Source organism: Anomalospiza imberbis, chromosome 8 (genome assembly GCF_031753505.1).
Source record: "Anomalospiza imberbis isolate Cuckoo-Finch-1a 21T00152 chromosome 8, ASM3175350v1, whole genome shotgun sequence".
In the NCBI taxonomy this organism is placed as follows: domain Eukaryota; kingdom Metazoa; phylum Chordata; class Aves; order Passeriformes; family Viduidae; genus Anomalospiza; species Anomalospiza imberbis.
In genome coordinates, this window is record NC_089688.1 from 19,233,368 (window position 1) to 19,261,228 (window position 27,861).

At 37.8% G+C, this 27,861-nt stretch overlaps 1 protein-coding gene across 2 annotated transcripts; it reads left to right on the forward strand.

The window, feature by feature from the left end:
• Positions 1 to 27,690, forward strand: TNKS2 (tankyrase 2). 2 transcript variants are annotated; one of them, XM_068197640.1, is made up of 27 exons: positions 1 to 336; positions 5,489 to 5,713; positions 6,650 to 6,745; positions 7,298 to 7,334; positions 7,655 to 7,730; positions 8,994 to 9,088; positions 9,645 to 9,711; positions 11,419 to 11,605; positions 12,515 to 12,636; positions 13,132 to 13,223; positions 13,309 to 13,387; positions 14,325 to 14,496; positions 15,163 to 15,242; positions 16,214 to 16,359; positions 16,776 to 16,941; positions 17,226 to 17,445; positions 17,844 to 17,953; positions 18,636 to 18,824; positions 19,543 to 19,795; positions 20,414 to 20,496; positions 20,916 to 21,036; positions 22,982 to 23,079; positions 23,734 to 23,808; positions 24,825 to 24,930; positions 25,565 to 25,751; positions 27,099 to 27,255; positions 27,549 to 27,690. In XM_068197640.1, exons 1-27 carry the CDS (start codon positions 132 to 134, stop codon positions 27,609 to 27,611), a joined length of 3,507 nt encoding a protein of 1,168 aa, XP_068053741.1. In that variant the 5' UTR covers positions 1 to 131; the 3' UTR covers positions 27,612 to 27,690. The 2 variants fall into 2 exon arrangements, with proteins under 2 accessions (XP_068053741.1, XP_068053742.1); XM_068197641.1 differs by lacking the exon at positions 1 to 336 and adding an exon at positions 812 to 848.
• Positions 27,691 to 27,861: the final 171 nt, after the last annotated feature.

The window sequence follows — 27,861 nt, forward strand, 5'->3', positions numbered from 1 at the left end:
GCGCGCCTGCGCACGAGGCCGGCGGTGCCCGGATCCCTCCGCCGGGCGCAGCGCCCGCCCGGGAGCGCGTGCGGAGCCCCGCGGGCCGTGAGGGGCGGCGGGGGCTGCGCGGGGCCCGGCCCGGCCCGGCCATGGCGGGGCGAAGGTGCGCGGGCGGCGCGGCCGCCCTGGCCGAGGCGCCGGGCTGCGGCGCGGCGGCGGCCGAGCCGGCCCGGGAGCTGTTCGAGGCCTGCAGGAACGGGGACGTGGAGCGGGTCAAGCGGCTGGTGCGGCCCGAGAACGTGAACAGCCGGGACACGGCGGGCAGGAAGTCCAGTCCGCTGCACTTCGCCGCAGGTACGGGGGCAGCGGGAGCCGGGGGGGCAGCGCCGCTTCCCCGGGGCGCCGGGCCGGGCCGCGGGGAAGCGCCGGGAGCACCGGGCCGCTCGGGCCTCGCCGCTCAGGCCGGGCGCAGCGCCGGGGTCCGAGCGCTCCGCCGGTCCCTGAGCATCGCCCCCGCCCCGCGGCCCTGCCCGGCCCCGGGACCGAGTCGGTGTCACCCACGCGGAGGGGCTCGCTGAGCGGTACAGCTGCGTCTGCTCGCTTATTTCCTTTTCTTTTTTCCCCCCCTTTTTTTAAAAAAAAACAAACCTCATCTGGCTTTAAGGACACATCTGGAGTGGGGTTATGCTGTTCGTGTTGTGACACGTGAGCTCTGACAGGAACACATGTCCCACGTACAGTTCTCATGGATTTCAGCGGGCCTGTGCATTTTTAGAATTGAACGCATGAAGGTGTTCGTCAGATAACACCGTTTCTAAGCTTTTTGCGTTCTTTTCTTTGACAAATGGACTTTGTTAATTCAGGACGTAAGTAAACAAACCACTGACGTCGCAGGACAACTGCTTTCACTGGCAATTGGCCAGAAGATTGTATCCCACCTTTTCAGACAAAGACCTGACTGTGACTGTTGTTTTCATGTCGGTTGTTTTGGTTTAATTACAGCCTTAGATGTAGGACTCGAAGGCTGACAGGCTGCAGAAAACAACAGCTTCTTTTCAGCTAATCGATATGGATCGTAACAAAGATGTTTGTTTCTTTATTAGGTTGTCTTGGTAAAGGTTTCTGCTTCAGGTATCCTTTCCTCCTGTTAAAAGAGCTTGACTCAGGCTTAAGAGGTCTAAGTTCTTGAAAGCCTCCTCAGAACAGCAGTATTTCATAAATTCAAGAAGCTTAATCGGCAAGAAAGCTCAGGAGACAACTAAAAATATCCTGTCAGAGGAAAACAATTTATGTAGCTGTTTTTTTATATGCATCAATCCTGCCTGTTCACTTATAAATTCTGAACTTCTAAACAACTGTGTATGTTTTAGAGCATTTTGGAGAAGTGCGGGGTTGTTTTTATTTATTTATTTGCTTTTTGTTAGTTTGGGTTTTTTTTTTTTTTGCCTAAGATGTTTCTCATTCACTATAATTATCTAGTTTATCTCTCTGAACAGCGGTGATCTGTCTTGACTTTAAATAACTCCTGATGTGTAGAAAGATTTTTCTTTAAAAAATGCATAGCCATAACTTTAGGTAGTTGCCACACTTCTAAGGTTAAACAGGTTAGTGTGTAAATGAGAGACACTGCTGACATGCGCAAGTCACCATGACTTGGTACAGAGAAATTCATTGTTCTTCTCAGGGGCCTGTAGGAGATGCTGAGGTTTCTGGTTAACATGGGACAGAAAACACTTGTGTGATTTCTCCATGGAACTCCCTTTACTGCCTCAGGTTGAGCTCTGCTGTTGTCAGCCCACCTGCAATAGGCTCTTTGTGAAAGGTGGACATAAGTAGCTCTTGGACTTGGGCCTGACTGATTTTGTTTGGTTTTGTCTTTCCCCTATTATTCACAGTTGGAATAATACTCACTTCTTTTGTCTTTGCCTCTGAAGGAGTCATATTCCAGGAAGTAAAAGCAAAAATCTGTTGTATTCTTGCTTTGCTTATGGGTGTTCCTAGAAAATGCATTACAAAACTTCTCTGACTAGTTTAATTCAGTTTCAATACTTCTTTTATGGAGGAGTTGGAGCTGAAATACACCATGTCACCACGTTTTGTATTCTCTTTTTTCCTTTTTAAGTGACATTCTGGATCTGAACCTGGGTTCTATTTTTTAAGACTTTTTCCAGATGTTACCTAACAATTAAAAAAAAAAAAAAACCCAATCCCTCTTTTTCCATGTGTGCATTTATAAAGGTGGATTTTGAAGTAAAAGATGTAAAAAACAAAACAAAACAAAACCTTCAAGATCTCCCTAGAAACGTGTCATTATCAGAAATAATACATACTGGAATTTTGCTGGAGCTTGCTCTTTGGATTTTGTAGTGCACAACTATGTGTGTGATAGTTAAGTTATCCTGAAGGTTTACTAAAGAGCCCACCACCCTTCACAATAAAAGAGGCTCCATCGTCTCCCATCATAAACTGCATATACTTCCTCAAGTCAGTCTTTTTCATCACAGAGTATGTCAAAGTGTCACTAGGTTTTAAGGACTTGGCAGGTACCAAAATGCCCCTCCTGCAGTCTAAATTTCATTAAAAATATGAACACCCAGGGTAGGGGAGAAGAATTTGAGCTAAGTTCTTTCTGTTATCTTTTTATCCCATCAGAAGTAGCTGAATGTCAGTTATGACCCATAGTGACTGTAAATAAATACCTTTTTAAAATTATACACAGTTGTACATTTCTACTGTGATTAATAATTGCAAATTGTCAGCTAAAAATTTGTAACTTTCCCGGTAACAAGTGCAGTGAGCTGCTCAACTGTCACAGGTGCTAGAAGAGTGTCAGCTCAAGGTCCTGAGTAGCCAGCCTTTCTTGTTGGCAATGAAAAACAAAGAGTTTGTGATGATAAGACCATTACCTTGCGCATTTGAAAGGTGTGATACCATTTAGGTGGTTTCTTGATAAAAGCCCAAGAGCTAAAGAAAACACCTACCTCTTAAAAATGACAATGTTGGGTTTTTTTAAAGTGTTGAAATAGTTTTTACTGCAGCCAATACTGGTAAAGAGGAACTGTTAGGATAGGCAGTGACTGCCTTCCCGTGATAGCAAAGGCTGCCCTTGCTTTCCACTCTCAGGAAAAACAGCAGAGGCAGAGACCATTGTGCAGTTTGGCCACTTCCTCTGCACTCATGCATCCTTTAGAAAGTAATGGGAAAATAATTCCCGTTCCATATATGGTGCCCTGTTGTACAGATGCTTCCCCAAGGAAGTAAGGAATCCCTGCTGTGCACTCAGTGCTGGAGAGAAGTTACAAAAATTGGTGTGATACAAATGAGTTAATTTCATGACATGAAATTAGATACAGAGGTGTTGCTGTACTGAAGGTACTTTCTGAATAGATGCAGGCTTTGCTGAGAGAGAAGCTGTGGATTGCTCATGAATTGTGTCTGATTGAACCTCTGTATTAAATAGAGGGATCCAAGGGAATTCTCTATGCCTATTATAAGGTTTACTACAGCTGATTTTCAATTGTGATGTTGATTCCTGATGAGGAATTTTACTTGTAAAAAACTGGCTTTACATCAATACTTTGAAGGGTAGGAATGCCTTCAGTACAAGAATGAGTGGTTTAGCTACCAAATACATAACAAAGAATTGATCAGAGTCTTTCCTAACATAATTGCAGCAGTCCTGGAGAATATTTTTTGGTACTCAGAAGAAAATACCAAGCAGTCTGTCATGAAATAAGTTTTGATTATGTGTTTGCGGGACTCCGGCATATGTGAACTACTTTTGAGTAGTTTCTCAAAATAATTTAGTACGTTTTGAGTATGTATTCAAACTATAAACAGAATTTTTTGAAAGCTTGAAGAAACAAGAAGAATATCAGGACAAATTTAAGAAAAATAACAGTATTTATAGTACTTAGAATAGCTGGACATATTTAAGATTGAGAAACATGATGCATATAATGTAATATAGACAATAAGGTTGTATGGGTATAGCTACTAATACATATTTTTTGGCAGCAGAAATATGCTTGCATGTGCAGTGAATATGACTTCCTGTGCCTGTGCAGATAAATTGGTTTTGCATGGACCATGTGTCTGATCCAGTTCTCATCCCACGTATGCTGAGGTTCTGTTCTCTGTTAGGTCAGGCAAGATAGGTAAGTGGCATGGTGAGACAAAGAAGTGAATTGGAGTAGGATCTGTGGTTCTGTCATAGGCAAGGTGCTCGTAAGCTAAGATTTGTACCATCAGTATCGTATTTTGAAGAAGTACATCACCAGTATTTTGAGGAAGCACATCACCAGTATAGCCTTATGACTGTTACTGGAAAACACACTGATGTTCATGCTGTGATTCAAAAGTTTGACATAAAATGATTGTTACAATAACGATGAATTTGTGGTGAATGTGGCTCCTTACCTGACTTCTGAGGGAAGAGTAAAGTGAGAATTTAACTGAAGTATTACTGAATACTTGTCCAGGCCTCTCTCTCTGACATATGCAGCTTGTCTACAAGACCTTCTCTTAGCAAGTGGGATCCAGAAATTGCTTAATAATGGCAGTGGGTTTTTTGGGAGCTCCAGGTGGTGAAGTGCTTCTTGCTCCAGAAGAGGGATTTACTGAAGTCAGGTTTAGTGAAGGACATGCTATGAAAAGGTTCAGTCACAACTAAGCTAAGACTGAAAGTTCAGTTATAACTGAAATGCTGACACTTGTATGCTTTGGTGACTTTGTCACTGGAATGCTGAGTTGTTAATCAGGAATATACATAATTTCTAGGTTATGGTTGCAAGGACTTACACCTACCATGGGCATTCTATGGGGGATCTGTAGCAAAGTTTAAATTTACTGCAGTCTGGATATCAGTGGTGTTGGCAACTTCATGGTTATTGCCTCTGAGGGGCAAGCTCAAGACTTCATCCAAATCTTGATCTGTTCAGGAAAAGAGTTTATTACTCAGATATTTAAAGGAAGGCGAAGTCCTGCACACATGAGTTATTTCCCAGAAGGTACTTGGCAGAAGACTGATGCATACTAAAATATGACTTTACCTGCCCTATTAATTGCTGAGACCCACGGAGACGTTCATGGAACCTTTGAGGTGGCCTTTGGAACATAACCAGATGGGTATAATGGCTACAAGCAGAAATCCTAAAGTGTTCTGGCCTCATGTGGAGATAGTAAAGCAAATATAGATACAGTTTGATGTCCTAGTTCATTTGCCATTATATAAGTGTGCAATATACAGCTGAAATTTTAGGGAACCCTATCAAGATATTAGTTGTTTCTGTAATCTTTAATATTCCTTTTCTACTGAATTTAATCTAATTTTTAAGAGTTTCAGAAACATCCTTAGTCTGTAAATGCTTCTTTAGTAAACCATGCCATTTGTGATTGTCTTTAGGAGTGGTTACTGTTACTGAAGTTTGTTGCTTTAATCTGCACTTCTGGGGCAGGAATTTCTCTTACCCCACACTGAAGCCTTTTCTCCCTTTTGCTCTTCCAGGTTTTGGTCGGAAGGATGTAGTTGAGTATTTACTTCAAAGTGGTGCCAATGTCCACGCACGAGATGATGGAGGCCTTATTCCTCTTCACAACGCCTGCTCTTTTGGCCATGCTGAAGTTGTCAATCTGCTCCTGCGGCACGGTGCAGATCCTAATGCTCGAGATAATTGGAATTACACTCCCCTTCATGAAGCTGCCATTAAGGGAAAGACAGATGTCTGCATTGGTAATTTTCTCCCACTCTTCCTGTGACTGACTCACTTATTTTCACTGTGAAAAATCAAGAACCCTTTTAAGACCATTTTAACTCTATGGCGCTATGGCTGATACAAGGGTTAAAAGTAAATATCTTTCATAAACTTCAATTTGTATGTCACTGTTACAAGATACAGGTTTTTGGGTCTTTTTTTATAATTGTCTGCCTATAAGGTTCATCATGGGGAAAGTGCTTTAAAGTGACGTGATGGAGCTAAATTCTCTTCTATTTCAGCCTAGATCTTATGCTGCCTTCTGCTTCTGATCACAGTGCAGTGGGAAGAACAAAAGTGATCTTAATAACGGATTCATTCTATCTTATGTGTAGCAGCTGTGTTAAATTAGTTAAGGATGGGAAAACTTCAATTATATTGACTACCTGTTTTACCTACACAGTTCTTAAGAGGAGATCTTTAAGGAAGAGGTAGAAAGTTTGACATGTAGTCAAGAAACATTTCTTGATTGTGTGGTTTGCTGCTATTTATTTTAAGAGAGCTGTAAAGCTTTAGAGAGCTGTACAGATAACATTGCCTGTTCAGCCTGAATGAAGCATGCACAGCCTGCCGCTGCTGTATGCAGGCTAGGAGAGCTCAGGATTTGGGGCAGCATGCTCTGGAGCTGATGGAAAATAGCTGCTGAGTTTTTGTGGAGGGTCAGTCAACTGAGATTGTCTCTTGTGAGTCTGTGGTTGTTCTTTTTCTGATCTGCTTTTTTCTCTTAAAATGTGTCTAGACATGTTTCATAAGATATACTGGTCACAGATGATGTTGCAGAATGCTGACATTAAAAATTTGAAAAAGGAAGTTAGAATGTTTCTTTTGTTGTTAGCATATTACAGTAATGATATGTCTCATAAACCTTGTCTTGTAGAATTGTTTTCTCATGGAAAACTTTGGCATTTTTGTAGTACTGTTGCAGCACGGTGCTGAACCAACCATCCGGAACACAGATGGAAGAACAGCTTTGGATTTAGCAGACCCATCTGCAAAAGCAGTGCTGACTGGTAAGTGATAATCTTTAGATTTATTACTAGTAACAGTTGAACTGGTGTAACACAGTAGTTTGGAGCTTGTCTTTTTGATACTACTTTAACTGGTCTCTGGTTTATAATTCTAAATAGAATTCCCATATGGCTTTCATCATCTCAGTCATGGCATGTGTTCTGGATAGTTTATCATACTAGTTCAATAATGAACTGTCAAATTTTTAGAGTCATAGAATGGCTTAGGTTGGAAGGGACCCTAAACATCACATCATTCCAACCCCCTGTCATGGGCAGGAACATTGACTAGACCAGGTTGCCCAGACCCCATCCAACATTTAACCTAAATCTCTCCTCTTCTAGTTTGAGCACATTTCTCTTTGTCTTCTCAATACCTGCCTGTGTAAAAACTCGCCCTTCCTCTTTTTTAATTCTCCATTTAACAACTGAAAAGAGTATTTGTAAGTACTTCTAGCACTTACGTTCTCTAAAATTTTAGAAGAGGAAGATAAATACTGAACTTCACATATAGATATTTATTTGACAGCTAAAGAAAGCCCTTTTGTCTTCTAGGTGAATACAAGAAAGATGAACTCTTAGAAAGTGCCAGGTATGTATGTTTGGAAAATAACTGGAATTAGTTACATTTGCAGAATTTTGTGTAATATATATATATATATATATATATATATATACGTAGTCTGTGGAGCTTGCATTCCATCTAGATGCTAAGCTTTGCCTGTTTTCTGTGAATGAAGCTATGAAAATAGTTGCATAAATGCATTTTTGTTTTCTTTTTAATGCTGACAATACAAAGGGGAATGTGTTCAAATCTGTTGAACATTATCACAGTGAAAAATATAAAACCAGAATAAGCTACTAAAAATTGGGATAAGAATATTTCTGCTCATTTCACATCTTGTTTTTCAGGAGTGGAAATGAGGAAAAGATGATGTCTCTTCTTACACCATTAAATGTTAACTGTCATGCAAGTGATGGCAGAAAGGTATTTTTGTTTAAAACCTAGTTTAAAAGTAGTTATCTCTTACATGATCCAGTTACTGTTTGACCAGACTTTAAAAATGTTAAACATAAAATTTACTTTCTTCACTGTATGTGGGAAAATAAGATTCCACCTCTAGCAGCCAGCTGAGGTTTTTTTGTTTGTTTTTTAATCTTGAAAGGACTATGCAAGTAATTCCGTATAGGAGCAATAAACAAACACCTTCTCAATTGAAACTTCTGCTTGACCTTCATATCTGCAGTGATAAAGAAGCAAATCTTTTCACAGATTTTTGTTCCCGTCAGGGAGAAACACACAGGTGCTTTATTTGACATGCACGCTTAGGCAAGTTAATGATTCAGGAGCAAGCTGCTCATTGCTCTAAGTAATGGTAAAGAAATACATAAAAATATTCAGAATCTCCATTCTGAAAAATCCCGAGTCTTCTGGGTTCAGCCCCTAGCCTACAGAACATTCAGGAGTATCACTTTTTGGCATCATTATTCTCATTAAGTATTTGTATTGATTTGCCCAAGTTTTGATCAGTTACTTCCCCTTTGTGAGGCTTTGTGGTAAGATACTGGGATCTCCAAAACACTGATACATTTCTGTTTTCTCATCTGGTTATGAGGCTCATCCTCTAGGAACTGTAGAAATCTGGTTCAGTGGATGGGTTTGTAAATTCAGAGGATAAGATTCTTCCTCACTAATTTGTAGCTCTGCCTTTAGTGCTGCTGATGCTTGAATGCATTTGCTAGAAAAGATCATAGGGCAGTTATCTGTCTGCTCTCTGGAGGGTGAGAGTTTAGAAGAGATGAAATTTCCCCCACACCCCACTCACTTACTACATTCACAGATGTGGATAGCAATCCCTCTTGATAATTTTTAAATTTACTTCACTGATTGGCAGAGAGATTTCTTCATAGTTTAACAGTCATTGTTGCTAATGGTCTTCCTACTTCCCCTTTCACAAGGATATAGTTTGTGCTAGCAAAGTATAGCTATGGTAGGCTAAAAAACAAAAATCAGCCTTTGTATTAGTGATGGAGTAAATTTGGGATTTGTGCTTATGTTGACTTCATGAGTAGTCAGTGAACAATGAACATAGTTATCAAATGTCTGATCCAAGCACTCTGGGATTTTTTTTAAGCTTGTTAGTCTTGAAGGACTTCAGCATTTAGTACTGTTAACAAGTTGTGAAAAAAAGAAATAGAAACTCAACCTTGATTTTGTGTTACTGATTTATTCTACTTTCTCTTGTTTCAGTCTACTCCATTACATTTGGCAGCTGGGTATAACCGTGTAAAAATAGTCCAGCTCTTACTGCAGCATGGAGCTGATGTACATGCTAAGGATAAAGGGTAGGTTCCTTTTTCCCTTTGTTCAGAATAAACAGAATTCAGTAAAAATTGAGGTGAAGAGTGGCAATACTGTTTTAACCATGAAGAATTTCCAACTTTAGACTGTTCTGTCACCTTTAACCTTTCTTGTGACAGAAATGCAAGTTGGTTCGTTTTCACAGGAGAAGGTATTGCAGCATTGTTCTTGTGAAAAAGGATATAATTAGGTTCACTCCTGAACATCCCCTGCAGATAGTTCTTCCTGCTTAGTGTTCCAAATCTGAGTGGAACCATTTCATCTGCAGTGGGACAATGCAATTCACTTACCATCTTCTGATTATTTTAGATATTTACTGTCTGATTATTTTCGATACTTACTGTTCTGATAAATGCTGATGGGATTTTCTGGTTTCTTCTTCAGCTTCTTATTTCCCCATATTTTCATTTGAACATTTGTCATATTGTTTTTGTAGAATGTTCAACATGAAGCGTGGTACCAGTTGCAGTGTGTTAGATGCATTTGAAATTAATATATGTGTAATAAAATAATCATCCTTCTCCTTTTTCTTCTATGTAGAGATCTGGTGCCACTTCACAATGCCTGTTCCTATGGTCATTATGAAGTAACAGAGCTTCTAGTAAAGGTTGGCCTTTGAAGAGATCAAATTGCATATTATTAAAAAAGAACTGTTTATAATAGACTAATATAAATTGCATTTTTTTTATTTTGTACATAGATTTACAAAACTTAAAGTGATAAATTGCTTTTGCTCTACGTGTTAGTGATTATTAAGCTGGAGGAGCTACAGAATCTTCTGCTTACAAGGAAGCTTTTTCTTTATAAATGTGCTTTCTGTGTTTAACTCTCTCTCTCCAAAGTTGAATATTTTCATACCACCAAGTAAGTACTGCTTATCTCAATCTTTCTACACTCACCAAAAAAAAAAAAAAACAAAACAAAAAAAAAACCCAAAAACAAAACAAAACAACAAAAAAAACCACTGAAAAACCCCCTAAAAACTTAGTGATGTTTTGAGTTTGACAGTAGAAGAATATTTTAGAAGACAAAGTAATAAGAGCTGTTTGAAAAGAATACTGGTAAAGTCAGTAAATGTTTTAAAATTAAAGAGCAGTCAGTTTTTTGAGGGAGTTAACTTTACAGCATCAGTTCTGGCCCTGAATTGTATCCTTCACCCCAGAGAAAGAGAAATCTGTCAGTTTTCCTAACAGAAGGGAACTCTTGGAACTGAAGCAGTGTATCTGGCTTATGTTAGTCTTGAAGATAAGTATGATACACATTAAACTAGTGGCTTGAAGATGTGGGCTGCAGCATAATATGTGTACTCCACCAAGGGAGCTTTGAGCTGTGCCTATTCTCAGCTGCCACAGCAAATCAAGATTGTTATAACAACTGAGAGTGTTCTAACTCCAGACATTTGGCTGCTCAGAGGATAGCTCTTGTTCTGCTTTCTGTGTTTCAGCCCCCCACTAATTCCATATATCTTTCTACTTGTTTAGCAAAAAATTAAATTAAAAAACCTATTGAAATAAGCTTACATTGCAGCAAATATAAATAGTCATGATTTTTCTTCAGAGGCCAGTTGTAAAGTGAATTTTTACAATGGCGGTACTAGACACAACCCCACAAATGAGCTTTTGCCTATGCACTACTGCGTGTCTTAACTTTAGCTAGAGTTGTATTCTGTATTGGATTTCTGCTCTAGAGAATTCTGAATTACTTTTTGCAAAGCTCTACAGCTTTAAGAGAATCAATGGGAAAGAGCATGTACTTGCTTACAGACTGAATGTGAAGTACAGTCAAAATGTTACTGGAGAAGAATTACACATACATTACTCATCCAGGAGTGTTACTTGTAGAATCTTGTACTTAAATGTTTTGAATTAAAATTGAGTGCCCATGTCAGTTTAGATACCGTGGCATTCACATCTTAGGGGTTATTCACAGAACATGTATTTATCTTAGTGCAGCTAGTCACTCTAGACATTTTCAAGAGCTGCAAAGCACCAGAGCTTGTTCACAGGTGATTTGGAGAATGTGAATATTTCTCTTTCTCTGATTTGACCTGTAGCAGTGTTCCTTTCCTTTCTGAAAAAGCCTGAAAAGACTAGCTGGCTTTTGGCTTCTTTGAATGCACCTGTGGGACACCAGGTGATTAAAAACCACAATGTGCTGAAATGTTGTGTTAGATTGAAAATTAGTGTATTGGAAACAGTTTGCATATAAGCATTGATGTTTATTTTAACAGTCTACTGTATTAAAACTAATAACATAATCTTTTTCTAACGTCCTGGTTTTGACTGCATCTTTTTTTACCCCTTTCCCTTTCAAGCATGGAGCATGTGTGAATGCAATGGATCTGTGGCAATTCACCCCTCTGCATGAAGCAGCTTCTAAGAACAGGGTGGAAGTATGTTCTCTTTTGTTAAGTTATGGTGCTGACCCAACACTGTTGAACTGTCACAACAAAAGCACCATTGATTTGGCTCCAACGCCTCAATTAAAAGAACGATTAGCATGTGAGTATCAAGTGGGATCAGTTCTGCAGTTACAGCTTGTAATGTGTAATTAGATTCCCTAGACAGTGACCTGCCAGAAACCAGATTGGGAAAATGCTTACACTTTTAAAAGTATTTGTGCAATGTTACACAGTATATTTCACTGTTTATAATTTGAAACTGCTAGATTTTCTGAATGTAGGCATTTAAAATAATTTTACTGACAGTTTTATAGTCAAATGGTTGGGATGGGTTTTGTAGCTTTTCCCCTATTAAATGCTTTCCCTCATGACCTTGCCAATACACTTTCATTTCCTATACTTGTTCCTGTCACTGCATCAAGATTGTTGAAATATTAATTTTTATTCCACAGTTTTTTGTTTGAAGAATAGAATAACTGTTTAGAATGCTGAATATGTTTGAGTGTGCCACAATCACTGAAAGTTCAAAAAAATTGATGCAGGGCATTGGTTTTTGTCCAGCAAACTTAGAGTGACCTCAGGTCCTTGAGTGGTCAAACAATAACTTTCTGGGATATTTACAAAAATTGTCAGTAAATACTACACTAGGCTTCATAATAGCATCTAGAAGTGGTTTTCCAAAAATAGGTCAGAAGTGGAGATGTTTATATGCTTGAGTTAGTACCTGTGTGAACAGTAGAATCTACACAGTGGTGAGTGAAATAGATCTTGTGCAGCCAAGTTTGGATGTGTCTGGCTTTGGTTTAGAAACAAAGCAAAATTTGTGTAGTGTTTTGACTTAACTAACAAGTTCTGTCAATTGATGTAATAGCTTGAGTCAGACTTGGAAATGTGTGCTCCATGGTCTGCTGAATACAATTTATTTTTTTAACTGAAAGAAGCAATTCTCTTGATCCTTCTTGATCCAAGGAGTGTAACCCTCTGCTACGTATTTCTTTGTTTTTTTAAGATGAATTCAAAGGTCACTCACTGCTGCAGGCTGCAAGAGAATCGGATGTAGCTCGTATAAAGAAACATCTTTCTTTGGAAACAGTGAACTTCAAGCATCCTCAGACACATGAGACAGCATTGGTAATATCTCAGGATTTATTAATGGTTTTGTATATATTGTGGCTAACCTAAGCATACTAGGTAATGGCTTAGCAATAAATATTGCAGTGTCAAGTGCTGTAATTCAGATCAAACTGGAATACCCAGAGTCTAGTTAAGCAAATAACACTGATTAATATTTTGTTTTTAAAGTTAATGTTAAGACTAACATAAATTATTTAGACCTGTTTAGATTGTCTAAATGACTGGGTTTTGTAGGATAGTCTCGTTTTAAGCAACAGCAAGCTATGTATGTTAACTTTGTTTTGATGGTTTCCAGCAGTTATTAGAAAGGGGTGTTCTTGAAAATACCAGAGTAAATCCAAAAGCCCATTTGCAATCTTCCAAATTAATAAACATCTACGTGTTTTTGGGGTTTTTTCTGTTGTCTTTGTACGCCAACAGCTCTTAACTGCAGGTAGTAAAACCCGGATATTGCTAGCTGCTTGTTAATTCTAAACTTTTTCATGTTTACAGCACTGTGCTGCTGCATCTCCATATCCTAAGAGGAAACAAGTATGTGAATTGCTGCTGAGGAAAGGAGCCAATATCAATGAAAAAACAAAAGAGTGAGTGGCTACAAATGAATGCGCTAACTGTTTGCTTAGAAGAATTTGTAAAATATATTTTAAATTATTCTTTCTTTTTTTTAAGCTTCTTGACTCCTCTGCATGTGGCATCAGAAAAGGCTCATAATGATGTTGTTGAAGTAGTTGTGAAACATGAAGCTAAGGTATGAGTATCATACTTTCGTTTACATTCATGTACTTTACAGATTTTCATACCATGAGAATGGACAGTGTTTGTAAATTAATTTGTTTTGGAAGGTTCTAGATTTGTAGACTTCAGCTATAGGCCATCAATCCATCAATACAGCCCTGTCCTTACAGAATCATCATTAGTTTGGTCTTTTAAGAAATGCAGATGTAGTTCTCTCTGGGTATTGAAAAGTTTCAGTGTCTTATTCACTGCTTCATTGTCTACCAGGAATAATGGAATACATAAGGAAAAAAAATAGGGGGTATATATGAACAGCAAGAAGTTAAACTGAATTGTGTGACAGATAGACTTCACATGATATTGTATGCAGTGAAAAGTAAAATAAAGGCAAAATGTTAATTCATAATACAATGTTTAGCTCAAACTTCCACAAAAAGAAAATATGGAAAGGAGAGATTCTGTAGTGCTTGAACCCTCCAAGACTGAGAGTTGAATCTCTCTCATGGAAGTTTGATTGTAGCCTGACTGCTATGAAGTCTCCCAAACCAGAGGAAGAGTAGGGAATAAAAGTAAGTTTTGGGTGCAGAGTTTTAAATTGTTGAATTCACTTTGACTGAGCCAACAGATAGGAAGTCCTCAGTCTGAGAAACCACAATAAGCCATTGCAAAGTAGAAGCTGTTCTACATCTTAGCAGTGAAGTTAGTACTGTGAGGAGCAAAATAGTGAATTACTCCTGTTTGTGGTAAAAATGCACTGGATTATTCCCATGCCTCTAAAAGGGGTCTACTTTCTGAACTGTTTCTGTTTGGAATGTGATCATCTTTGGAAATATTCTAAATATGTTCTTTATATTAAAGCAAGGATACTACTTGTGAAATGTTCCCAGTCAGCAATGAAAACATTTTAATACTAACTTGATGGTGATATTTCTTGTCTGTGTTTTTTTTAGGTTAATGCATTAGATAATCTTGGCCAGACCTCTCTTCATAGAGCAGCACATTGTGGTCATCTTCAGACATGCAGGTTGCTGCTGAGTTCTGGATGTGATCCTTCCATCGTGTCTCTGCAGGGCTTTACAGCCTTACAAATGGGGACTGAAAGTGTGCAACAGCTGCTACAAGGTATGCTGAGTTATTCAACCATAGTTCCATGCTGAGTTATTCAACAGCACTGTTCCAAGTGCTGTCAAATAATAGTGAAGACTAGTCAACAAAAAAAAAAAAAAAAAAAAAAAAACAAAAAAAAAAAAAAAAAACAAAAAAGACAGTACTAGGTGATGTTTTACTCCCTACTTAACAATATAATTTACAGTCTGGATCATCAGATATGAAGATTTTGGGGTATAGCCACCTGGAATAATTTTATTAAAATCCTGACATAGGGTGAGGGAATCTTGAAATTAGAAAATGAGTTTGTAAAACAAAAAATGTTTGCTTTGCATTTTTGAGTGGAGGTAGCAGTGTACGTGGATTTTCAAGAGTAAGGTTTGGACATTATAGTACATACATAAATTTGATCTGGTCTAATTCTGAAACTGAAATAAGAACGCTTTGTTGGTTCCACAATATTCCAAAACATACAGGAAGCACATTGCTGAAGTCAACTTCCCAAACACTATTACCTCTAGCAGCTGTAGTTGTAGATAGTGAACAGAGATGAAACTTGTCTGTAATTGGTTAACTTTATTTGAAGGATTTCCCTGTAAAAAAACTCAAGTTATTTCCTGTCTTAACAAATTTCTTCAACTGCCTACACTTACCTGTCATGCAATCTCATTTATTTTGCAGAAGGTATCCCATTAGGTAATTCTGATGCAGATCGGCAGTTGCTGGAGGCTGCAAAGGCTGGAGATGTGGATACTGTAAAAGTAAGCTTAAACCTCTCCTTAAAAATAAGAGGGAATTTGTCATGGTTTAACCTCAGCCAGCAACCAAGCCCCACACAGATGCTTGGTCAATTTCCCCCCAGCAGGACCAGGAGAGAATCAGAAGGGTAAAAGCTGGAAAACTCATGGGCTGAGATAAAGGCAGCTTAATAGGGAAGGCAAAAGCCCTACACAGAGGCAAAGTAGAACAAGGAGTTATTTCACTACTTCCATGGGCAGGCAGGTGTTCAGCCATCCCCAGGAGAACAGGGCCCCATCTCAGATAACGATGACTTGGGAAGACAAACTCCATCACTGCAAATGTTCCCCCATTCCTCCTTTTCCCCCACTCTATGTACTGAGCATGATGCCATCTGGTCTGGAATAGCCCTTTGGTCAGTTGGGGTCACCTGTCCTGGCTGTGTCTCCCCCCAGCCTCCTGGCCAGCGTGGCAGCACGAAAAGGCTTTGCCTCTGTGTGAGCCCTGCTCAGCAATGACAACATCTCTTATTATCAGCCCTGTGTGCAGCACAAATCCAAAACAGCCCCATACCAGCCATGTGAAGAAGATTAACTCCACCCCAGCCAAAGCAGCACAGAATTATATGTCAGTATATCATTTCTCAAAGTAAGCAATCAAACAGTCATCTACTGACTGCTTTAGAAATAGGATCTGTCCTAAAACTTTTGTATTGTACAGTTATTACAGATTGCAGAGGACAATATTCATCACCTCCAGATGTTTGCCTTACAAAAAGCATTAATAAATCAGAGGTGTGGATTTGGGAGCAGGTGGATTTTTTTTTTCCCCTCAGGACACAATCTGTAAAAAGGAAAGACTGTAAAAATAATTTTTTTAATTGAACACAGTTGAAAACATCTACAACTAGATGCATATAACAATATTCTATGACTAAATTAGAGGTGTCAATGCTATATGTAGTGACACATGTTTTGTTTGGGGAAATTCACAGAAACTGTGTACAGTCCAGAGTGTGAACTGCAGAGACATTGAAGGACGTCAGTCTACACCACTTCATTTTGCAGCTGGATACAACAGAGTATCTGTTGTGGAGTATCTTCTTCAGCATGGAGCTGATGTACATGCAAAAGACAAGGGGTAAATGCTTGAATATATATTTTCTTGGCAATTGTGTCAATATCTATCAGCTTTTGAATATTGCTAGCTGATAGACATCCCATTTTTCTCAAGACTTTTTTTTTATTTTCATGGAAACTTCTGTTAGAATGACGATGTTAAGAATGAAGATGTTAAGAATATCCAAAAGCATTTTGCAGTACTTAAGATTAGAGCATCAGGAATTTCTCTGTCCCTGTGCTTTTAGTTCTCTTTAGTGCCCCGCTGATTAAGTTTTTACTGCAATAAGTATTCCTACTATATTAAACTGTTGAGGGGGTAGGGAAGTATTTTGTTGTGGTTTGATATGGTCAAAGATGCATTGTGTTTTAAGTTTATATTATTGCTGAAAAAATACCCTGTTTTTAAAAAAATACCCTGTTTTTAATTGTTTCCAGAGGACTCGTCCCTTTACATAATGCCTGCTCATACGGTCACTATGAAGTTGCAGAACTGTTGGTTAAACATGGTGCTGTTGTCAATGTAGCTGACTTGTGGAAATTCACTCCCTTGCATGAAGCCGCAGCAAAAGGAAAATATGAGATTTGCAAACTCCTATTACAGGTACTACATATGGTGGAGGGAAGTAAATTTCTTTTTCTTGTTCACTTTCAAAGTCCATTTACGTTTCAGAAATTCATTTGTGGTTTCTAAATTATTGTAGTTAAATGTTTTCATTAAAAGGGATACTGTTAGTACCTGTGTTGTCTTTTTTCACACAGTAAATGAAAGGCTCTTTGCAGGATTCCAATATATGTCAGAATATTTGCTCAACAAGGCGTTAGATGCCTAACATGCAGCATGTTTATTCTACTGACATACTTACCACCTGTTTTTGGTGTGCACAGCATGGAGCTGACCCTACAAAGAAAAACAGGGATGGAAATACTCCTCTAGACCTTGTTAAAGATGGTGATACTGATATTCAAGACCTACTTAGAGGAGATGCAGCTCTCCTAGATGCTGCAAAGAAAGGTTGTTTGGCCCGAGTAAAAAAGCTCTGTTCACCTGACAATGTCAACTGCCGGGACACACAAGGACGGCATTCAACACCACTACATTTAGCAGGTCAGTGTTCTAATTAACTAGTTTGATTGGTTACTAATTACCGTGGCTGAACTTTCTATGTCTACACAACTTTATAGTTTAGCCTCAAGTTGGAGGATTCAGTACCTTTTCTTTAAAAAAATTATATTCTTAAGCATATTAATGTTAGGTTGCTTTTCAAACTGTTTAATTATTTTCCTGTTCTATCTAGCCAGAGAGGATCTTTTCTTGTTTATTGACAGGTTTTAAAAACAAATAATCTTAAGTTAATGCTGTCCTTCGTAATAGGTATTGCACTGTCTTCACTGGGACTGACAATTTAATTTACTTTCAAGTAATTTAAGTTAATTATTAATTTCTCCACAGCCTGTTTGGGGTGGTGTTTTAATTCTGTTCTGTATGTCCTTCTGCAATTCCAGCTGGTTACAATAATTTGGAGGTTGCAGAATACCTATTGCAACATGGAGCAGATGTGAATGCACAGGATAAAGGAGGCTTGATTCCTCTGCATAATGCAGCATCTTATGGGGTAAATATCTCAAACTTCAGAGACTTTATTTATTTTTAAAAAATGGTACATTTCATTGACAGCATTTTGAGCCTCTGTAGAATGCTTTTGCTATTGAGTTATAATGTAATCTTATTTGTAAGACACAGAATTAATAATTAGATCACAGCTTATGTTGTAGGTAAAGACTCTTACGAATTTGTAAAGTCACAAATGGAGTTTTCTGACCATGAATGCCTAAAAAGCCAGCAGGCTGAAAGGTGTTCTGTAAAATGCTTTTCCTTACCTGTGCCAGTCAAATTTTATTAGGAAGATCTCACTTTCACTTATATGACTGCAGTTGAGACAGCAGTTGTTTTTGTGAACTTCCTGAATCTTTGTCCTTGAATCAAGTCTTTGACCAAAACAGTTGGAGAGCTTTCCAAACTAGAAGTTCAGAATCAGGCTTTTTTTCCTTCATGTTCATCTGGATTTGGATTTTTGTTTTACTCTGTCCTTTTTTCACAAGGGAGCAAATCTTAACTAACTCTCTGCTGGTATGTCATAGGTGAGGAAGAAAACACTTTGCTTTAACACTTTTAAAATCATAACTAAATGCATTCTAAGAAAATTCAGAATTACTTTGATTACAGAGAAATAGCAGTAATAGTTCTGAATTATTTTAGTACACTTGGAATTTAACAGGTGTTTTTTACTTTTCCAGCATGTTGATGTAGCAGCTTTACTTATAAAGTATAATGCATGTGTGAATGCTACGGACAAATGGGCTTTCACACCGCTTCATGAAGCAGCCCAGAAAGGAAGGACTCAGCTTTGTGCCTTGTTACTGGCACATGGGGCTGATCCTACTCTGAAAAACCAAGAAGGACAAACACCATTGGACCTGGTCACTGTAAGTGATGGGCTCCTCTTGGGAAACCCGTACTTATCTACGTGTGACACCTGATTTAAAACTATACTTTAAAAAAACAGTAATGCAACCACTTCTGCAAAATTACTGTGGTTTCTGTGGGGTTGAATGTGCCTGGCATGGGAAGTCAATAGAGCTTTATAAACCGTCTTTAAATAATTTCTTGTTGTAGGCATCTTATTTCAGTATGGAGGGGGGGGAAAACCTCAAAATGAGTTAATGGTTGTAATTTGATGCTTTGAATTCAGTGCTTATAGTTTGACTAATACAAAAATTGTGATAATAAAATATAAACAAACCTTGTAGCAGCATAAATGTGAGAAGCTATCTGACCCTTTAAGTTCTTAAGGGTGTTCTTTCTAAATATTATAATGTAATCCAAAACTACAGTCAGAGTAACTGTTTTGTTTCATAAATTCTGGTTGCTAGTAGAAGCTTCTGTTCATTTTTTGTAGCAAATTAATTCTATTTGACTGCCCCTAAATTTTTACCTTTTTACAGCTTTTACATATAGACATTTTAGAGTTTCATGTATGCTCTTGCAGAAAAGGCCATTTGTAAGCTGCACTGTAAAATGCCTGTTTTCCCAATATTATTTTGCAGTGTACTTAAGAAATCTGATATAATGATAATGCATTCTAGGAAAAAACATTGTGCAAAAGTGTTCCTCTGTTTTAATGAGTTGTTTTCTGCTCTTTAGGCAGACGATGTCAGTGCATTACTGACTGCAGCAATGCCTCCTTCTGCCTTACCAACTTGCTACAAACCTCAGGTTATAAGTGTGTCTCAGACTACAGGTTCTGCAGCTGATTCCCTCTCTTCTGTTCCATCCAGTCCATCCAGTCTGTCTGCTGCAAGTAGTCTTGACAACTTGTCTGGTAGTTTTTCTGAACTCCCCTCTGTTGTTGGTACAAACTGTGCAGAGGGAGCTACTGTTCTGGAGAAAAAAGAAGGTGAGGCTTTCTCAGGAGTGAATAACATTTCTTAACAAATGGTGAAAAGAACACAAAGGTGTGAAGTTTCCCATACATTCATAGAGGTATTATAGCATACGCAATATTTAGATTCCTTATGATGTCATTAATGATGAACAGAAGTCTGAAAGTCTTGCAGTATAAGATTTTACTGTTTTCTCCTTACCGAGCCTTTAAATTTTTTTTTTTGCTGAACAGAACCAATATGGTGAATTGTGTTTTAAAAGAGAAGTCAAATGAAATTAGGCTGCCTACCAAGCAGTATTTTACTACAAACTTTATCTAGTTTTTAGGAGGCTGTTCTTAGATCAGGTATCTTAAAAAGGTTACTTCTATGACATTTTACTTGTCAATATATTTTCTGTAGTAATGTGCATTTCTGGTAGCTGGTTGCCTTGTTCTGTGGCAAAGACTGCTCTTTGGGAGGTAGACGAGCAGATTAGTTGCTACTGGTTAGTGATATTTAATATTTAATCTGCGTCTGCAAAAGACTAGGAATTTCTGCCTCTCTCATTGTTGCCACAGACATGAGGAGATGTGTATGCCTTATTTTACAGTACAGGTATGAATGTACATTTTGTTTTTCTTCTTACCCAGTTTCAGGTGTAGATTTTAGCATCAATCAGTTTGTGCGGAACCTTGGCCTTGAACATCTAATTGACATATTTGAGAGAGAACAGGTAAGTGGTTATATTTATTTCCAGATAGTCTGTGCTAGAAAGCAATAGAATAAATAGTGATTGGTTAGTGTAATGTAATAAGACAGATTTTCAATGAGTGGGATGAAAGAAAGGACTGTAACTCTATTTCTAATTGATATATTAAAAAATGTGTCTTAAAATATATGTGTATATATTAACATACACATAACGCTTGCAAGCAATGCAAGTTACAATTTGTAGTTTGTAGCATGTTTACTTAAGACAAAAAGTTAGAAGAAAGCAGTTGAGTAAAAGTAAAATACCAAAATAATACACTGAAGCCTCTAATATTCCTATTCTTTTCACAGTTGCTTTTTCTCACAGCTATTGTGAGGTATATTTTCACTGTCACTGGCATTTGTTCTAGTACAAAAAACATGGTCTTGCTTTCATTATAGATAACATTGGACGTATTGGTTGAAATGGGACACAAAGAATTGAAGGAGATTGGCATTAATGCTTATGGCCATAGGCATAAAATCATCAAAGGAGTTGAAAGACTTATTTCTGGACAACAAGGTATACGCTTATTTTAAATTATCACATAATACTTCCTTTACATAATTAATTTTTATTAATTACTTATGTTACTCCAAATTGTATCTCATTAAAAAGAATTGGTAATAAAACCTGACCTAGAAAATGGCACTTCAAATGGTAAGAATGTCTTCTGACTTGAAACTTGGGTACTTTTATTCATGCTGTGAATTACTGTGAATCTTGCCTTTCAGTTATCTGATTTATATTTTTTCTCTGTGGTCACTCTTTTTTGTTTACTTAGGTAAAGTGTTGACTTAGTGCAAAATGGTCATAAGCTCCTTCAGGTAGGGTGTATTTATCTTCATCAAAGCACTCTGAAGAGCAGAGCACATTCTGTTGACGAGTTCAGGCCTATTATGTCCTGTTTGTTGGGTCCTGCCACAGAATGCTGTCTGCTCACTCAGAAAGCCAGCTGAAATTCTTACTTAGCTCTTCTTTAAAAATAGAGTTGGTGTGCTTTCAGTGAACCAAAATTAACCTAGTTGCTTTTTTCAACAGCTTTAGCTGATGTTGAAATTACTGCTAAAGCCTCTTTAGGTGTGCAGGATTGTTGATACCAGCAGTCCCAGCAGTTGTGAATTCATCATCATTCAGTGTGCTTCATTTAACTATGGCTGCAGAGAAGGCAAATAAAACCCTCCAAATCTTTTTTTCTTCTTTGACTTACTGAAATATCACTTATTGTTGTTTTGCTGTGTTTCACAGAAATGAAATAAATTAGAATTGGTAGGATTTTCTCCCTTCCTGATTCACTCTTTGTGAAATCTCATTCTAAAATTTTCACTTCATAGTAATGAGTCACTACCTCAGGCTCTAAATTACTTTTTACTCCTTAAAACAGTATGAACCACCCCTAAGATAAATAATTCTTTTCCTGATAATGAAGTACTTAAGTGAATCTGCATCATTTTATTGTAATTGTCAGGTCTTTCTGGGCAGACTCATTGAGTAATTTGGATAAAAATTAGTTTTAAGGTGTGATTTCAGCCTCGTGCCTTGTTTGAGTTAGAAGTTTACATAGCCACTAACTGCATGCTTTGCCTTTTAAGTAGGCCTGATGTATTTTTGAACAAATGTGTATTTGTACATATGACATCTCTTCCTGAAGTATAACCATTGTTTTGAGGTTAGTAGTGGATGAGCTTTATTTTGGTTCTTTCCACTTCGTTTCTCCTGAGCACTATTTCAGTTGTACACTGCTATCATAAGGCTCCAGACTGCTTGAATCTGTAATTTCCACTTTGCCCAGGTTATTCCTTTTAAAGAGCTCATGGCAGACCCAGTGTTTAATTCTGGTCACCTGTTAGTTGTCTGGAAAGGCCATGGCCACAAAAGACCCTTGATACACACTGTCTTCATATTCTTATATCCAGTAATTAGCTCCCATTACTTGCCAGTTGTGATTGCAGTCTGTCCAATGCAAACTGACATTGGATTCTGTGTAAAATTCCAGATTTTTTTGTATATTTGGAAAGATAGAGAAGTTTCCTTTAAACATTCAATGTCTTTTAAGCTTTCAATACCAGGCTCAAGCATTTTGGATTGACAGACTTAGTTCTTTGTCAGTTCTTTCTGCATGACCATGGGAAAAATACTCCTATTAAATTAGCGTTTCAGGTTGCTCTTCCCATTCATGATGCCTTTGCCACTAGTAGTTGTGGACTCTGTACAGGGACTGGTTGCTTGCTCTGTCACTGCCTAGAGTTGAAATGAGCTCTGAAGTAAGCGACTGCAAGTCTTTCCCCTGTTGTGTGTATTAGTATACTGAGCTAAGCTTGGATAAATGGGTTAGTGTGTCTGAAATGATGGCTCTTGCTGAGAGAAGGATCAATCAGTGTCCACAGATCAGAGAAAACGATTGTGGTTTCTGTGACTGTGTTTATTACATTCACTTACATTTTGCTTTGTTTTATTACATTCACAGGACTTAACCCATACCTGACTCTAAATACTTCTGCTAGCGGAACTATTCTCATAGACCTTTCCACCGAAGACAAGGAATTTCAGTCAGTAGAAGAAGAGGTAAATGCCATTCTTTGTAGTCTCTCAGCATTTTTGCTATTGCTGCTAAAGAAGCAGATAAAGAGGTATTGCTAGACAGTTTAACAGTACAGTAAACATCACTAAGTTTTATTTAAACTTGCATAAGGATATTTCATATTCCCAACTTTGGCTGCACCACTTATAATCTGTGATCATGTCTGTAACTTTTTTCTTTCTTACATTATTATTACTTGTAGTATTTTTAAAACCTCTACTATATATAAAATCTCTTCAATGTAACATAAATTCTGTGCTACCAGTGGCACAGAATTTGGCTACCTGTTTGTTTTAGACAGTTTTACATCGCTTCCTTTCAAAGTGCCGTAATCACATAAGGCAAAATTCTGAACAAACACAATTTTAAGCAGATTAGTGACAATCTTCTCCAGTTTGAAGACTAGACCATGGAGCATTCAAAATACATTGGTTTTTTTTTTTTTAATTATTAAACCTATTCATGTGCATTCACAAAATCTGGCATTACTTAACAACCAGTCACCTAAAAATTTCTCTTATGATTTTTAATTTTGTTAATACATAATTAGTTCTTTTCATTGTTTGACTTGTGTAAAGGAAACATGTGTTGAATGTCTGCTGAAAGAATGTCATCCTCTTTAAATTCTCAATTTTCAGATGCAGAGTACTGTCCGAGAACACAGAGATGGAGGACACGCTGGTGGAGTCTTCAATAGATACAACATCTTAAAGGTGCCTGTTGGTTTTTCATCCCCAGTGGTTTTACACCTTTGGAGTTTTTTCTAAAAATAACATATCTGTAAAATGTTCTACACTTGTTTGAGTTCCATAAGATGACAAGATTTGCCATTCTGAGACAGGCACAGGATAAAGATCACTTTCCAGGGAAATTCACAGACTTAAGTTTATACGGAAAAGCTATTTATGGGTTAATAGTCAGGAAGAAATTGATGTAGGATGATGTCACTCAAAACTGGAGAATATTTGAAGAAAAAGGCAGGAGGTTTCATAGGAAACAGAAGAGGGTGTCTTTTGAGGGAGAATGGCAGGAAAAAAAAAAGGAAAAGCAAAACTTTTGAACTCCTATTTTGGCTTGATTTAAGATCAAACAAGTGTCAAAAACAGGCAGTAGATGAGTTTAAATAATCTAATGGAATTTTGGTTTGTATTTATGTGGTTTTCCCTCTGAAGTAATGGTGATTTTCATTAATATTACAAGTATTTTGATTTGCAAGTAAGTACTCCTAGGTTTTATTCTGAACTGAAGTTACAGTGGAATTACTATGCTATATCTACACACAATGGGCTTTGCAATGCCCAGCATACCTCTGCAGGGAATATGCAATTTATTTTCTTTCAGAAGTGCTTCACAAATCTTCATGGAAGGCATTTCTTAGTTTACTGATTGATCTTTTTACTAGTGATTCAGCATCAAGAAAAATTGTGACTGAGCCTGCTAAATTTAAATTAGAGCGTATTTAATTTAATTAAATTTAACCTCAAAATTAACAAGGAGCTCTATAAGATGAAGTGATTCTTAAGTATATAGTTATTACTTATAGTTATTACTTACTTGTCATAAAACAGCAATCAGTTTGTGCAGAGTAAGTCACTTTGTGTTTCACTGAGTCCCAAGGAAAGTATTATCATTCCAGTGGCAGCGTAATTGCACTGTAGTATAGTGGCTATAGGTTGTACATCTGTCCAGTAAAGTGAACTGAGTTTTTTGGTAATTTTGACTGTTTCAGATTCAGAAAGTGTGCAACAAAAAACTATGGGAAAGATACACACACAGAAGGAAAGAGGTCTCTGAAGAGAATCATAACCATGCCAATGAGAGGATGCTGTTTCATGGTGAGAATTTGAAATGCACTTCATGAACTTATTTCATCAGCAGCACTCTTTATTGGGAGGGTTTCTACTGTCTCAAACAAAGTAAATTTCCTCAGTGGAAGTAGGTTCTAGGTTATACATGAATTTTTTTATGAGCAAGTATTTGTGTATTTCACAAGGGATGATACAATGTACTATATTGTTCTTCTGAAATTTGCATCTCCTTGTCTCTCCCTGAAGGAGACTTCAAACATCTAAGTGAAAACATTTCAGCAATTATGAATGAAAATTAAGTAGTGTACCTCCTCAAGTCTGTTTTATCAGCTGTATGACCAAAATGATTAAAGGTCAAACTTTATTCTGTTAAGGATTGTTTTGGGGTGGGATTTTTTTGTTGGTTTTCTTGATTTTATAAGTTGATAAGTTAGTTTTGTTAAGCATTCCAGAAAAGATAGCTTATCATAAGCACAGTAAAGCCAATTGAAGTCCTTCCTGTGTACACAAATACAGAGTTTATCCTGGTCAGCAAAGTTCACGGTGCATGTTCATAAGGAAGGCTGCAAAGTTCCCAGCACAATGGGAATGAGTGATTAAATTGTGACACATACAAAAATCTGTGTACTGTATTTTCAGTATTTAACTTGCTTTCTCTTAGGCTCCCCATTTGTGAATGCAATCATTCACAAAGGCTTTGATGAGAGACATGCCTATATAGGCGGCATGTTTGGAGCTGGGATTTATTTTGCTGAAAACTCTTCCAAAAGCAATCAGTATGTGTATGGAATTGGAGGTGGCACTGGATGTCCAATTCACAAAGATAGATCTTGCTATGTTTGCCACAGGTAAGTCCCTTGAAAGAATCTGATTTTGCTTTTGTATATTGTGTCCTAGACTATCAATGCAGTAGTCTCTCTCTGAAGAACAGTTTGCTTGGTAACCAGACTTTCTCAGTACTCTCTGTGTGGGGCCCTAATAGAAACTTTCTGAAAACTTTGACATTTCAAAGTCCTAAAGAACCTTCGACCATCTTCAGTGCATTTAACCGTATCTTTGCCCTTAATATAAAAATCTGACTTAGGGAGCCAGAGAGTGAAGAGGATCTGCTAGATGGTAATGTGAAAGATGCAGCAATATGAGAGTTTAGTTCATTGGCTGTTACAGAGAAAGGAGAAATTGAGAGATATTCAGATGCAGTATTTCTTTGAGGAGGATGTATTTTGTAACAGTCAGCCCTCACATCACTGGTTTTTCACACACTGAAATAGAGATGTGATTTGTGAATTCTGCCACTGAGTTCTTGAATCCACTTTTCAACAGAAACGCCCGTTACCAGCACCATCAGTTCAGATTAAACTCTTAGGTCATGGAATCAGTTTTGGTGGTATCAGTCATTCCAACCAGAAGGATATTTGCTGTTTGTGTGCATCCTGTTTTACATTGGTGTACAAGGATAAAGTCATCCTTCCAATATCCTTCTTTGAGTCTCTCCCCCTTTTCATGTTGTTTACTCTTTTCTGGCACTCTCAAATAATGAGGATCATAAGTCTTTTCATGCTTTCTAAAGTTTTGAATAGGAAGGGATTTTTACTTTGTCTTCTGCAAAGAGTAAGAAAAGTAAAAGTTTTGGCAGAGTGAGGTGGTCCATCACCTTGGTCTATAAAAATGCCAGGATTCCATTGTCATTGTAGTCAGTCCATGTATGCAGAAATAAGAGCCCTTGTTGAGTCTTTTAATAGTGAAAACAATGTAACCAACTGACAAAGGCTTGTCTGAGGTATTTTGCATTGACCTAGAGTTTGCACTTGGCCTTGATGTTGACTTGGCTGTTGGATACAAATCTAGCATTAGAACACATGTGAATTATGTTGTCAGGATGAGTAATGGGGGGAGGGGATAAAAAACTTTTTCCTAAAAAAAAAAACAAAAAAAAATGTAAATAAATAAGTAACAGACAGAGAAAAAGTGGTGGCAGTCTCTGAGAACATGCTGTTTCCAGTAACTAAGGTAAACATTTTTCCATATTACTACCAACCTTTTCCTTGGGCTAGAGCTTTCCAAAGTGAGTGCAAGTTTTGTTCAGCAAAACAGAACCTGAGAAATTTATGAACTATGAAAGCTGACTAAAATGGCTTCAAGGTTCAAAGTCATAAACATTGTGTATTCATGGTCCTTTTTCCCTTTCAACACAGGCAGTTGCTCTTCTGTCGTGTAACATTGGGCAAGTCCTTCCTGCAGTTCAGTGCCATGAAAATGGCTCATTCTCCCCCAGGACATCACTCAGTGACTGGGCGGCCCAGTGTAAATGGATTGGCATTGGCAGAATATGTCATTTACAGAGGAGAGCAGGTAAATAGCTTTTGGGTCTGTTTTACAGACTCTCTTTTGTCTTTATCAAAGGCATGTAATGCTTTGGGGGTTTTCACCCTAGGTTTGTGGTGCTAGGGTTTGCTTTTGTCTCAGAACAAACTCCAGCTGAAATTGCAGGTGAAAGAATGCATGTTTCCTGAATGATCCAGGGATTTCTACCTTTGATGTTTTGCCCCTTTTTCCTTTGGCATTAATTTTTTCTCCTTCCTAACAAACATTATGAATTTATCCATATGAAATAATAATAAACAATGTGTGTGTTACTCTTCCAGGCTTATCCAGAATACTTGATTACTTACCAGATTATGAAACCTGAAGCCACCACTGAAGCTTAAGACAAGTTACTTGTGGGAAACCGTCAGACTTTGGATGCAAAGATATCAATGGCTGCCATCACAATAATTACAAGTTTTTGTTGAAAAACTTCCCATTCCCGGGTGGTGTGGTAGCAAATGTGAGCAAAATACACCAGTTTTGACTTGATAAAGCTTTAATAATGTACAGTATGTTTTTCTAAAATTTCAGAAATGTCCTCTTTTTCAGCACTTTAACAGATACCATTCCAGGCATAAACTGGGGTTTGGC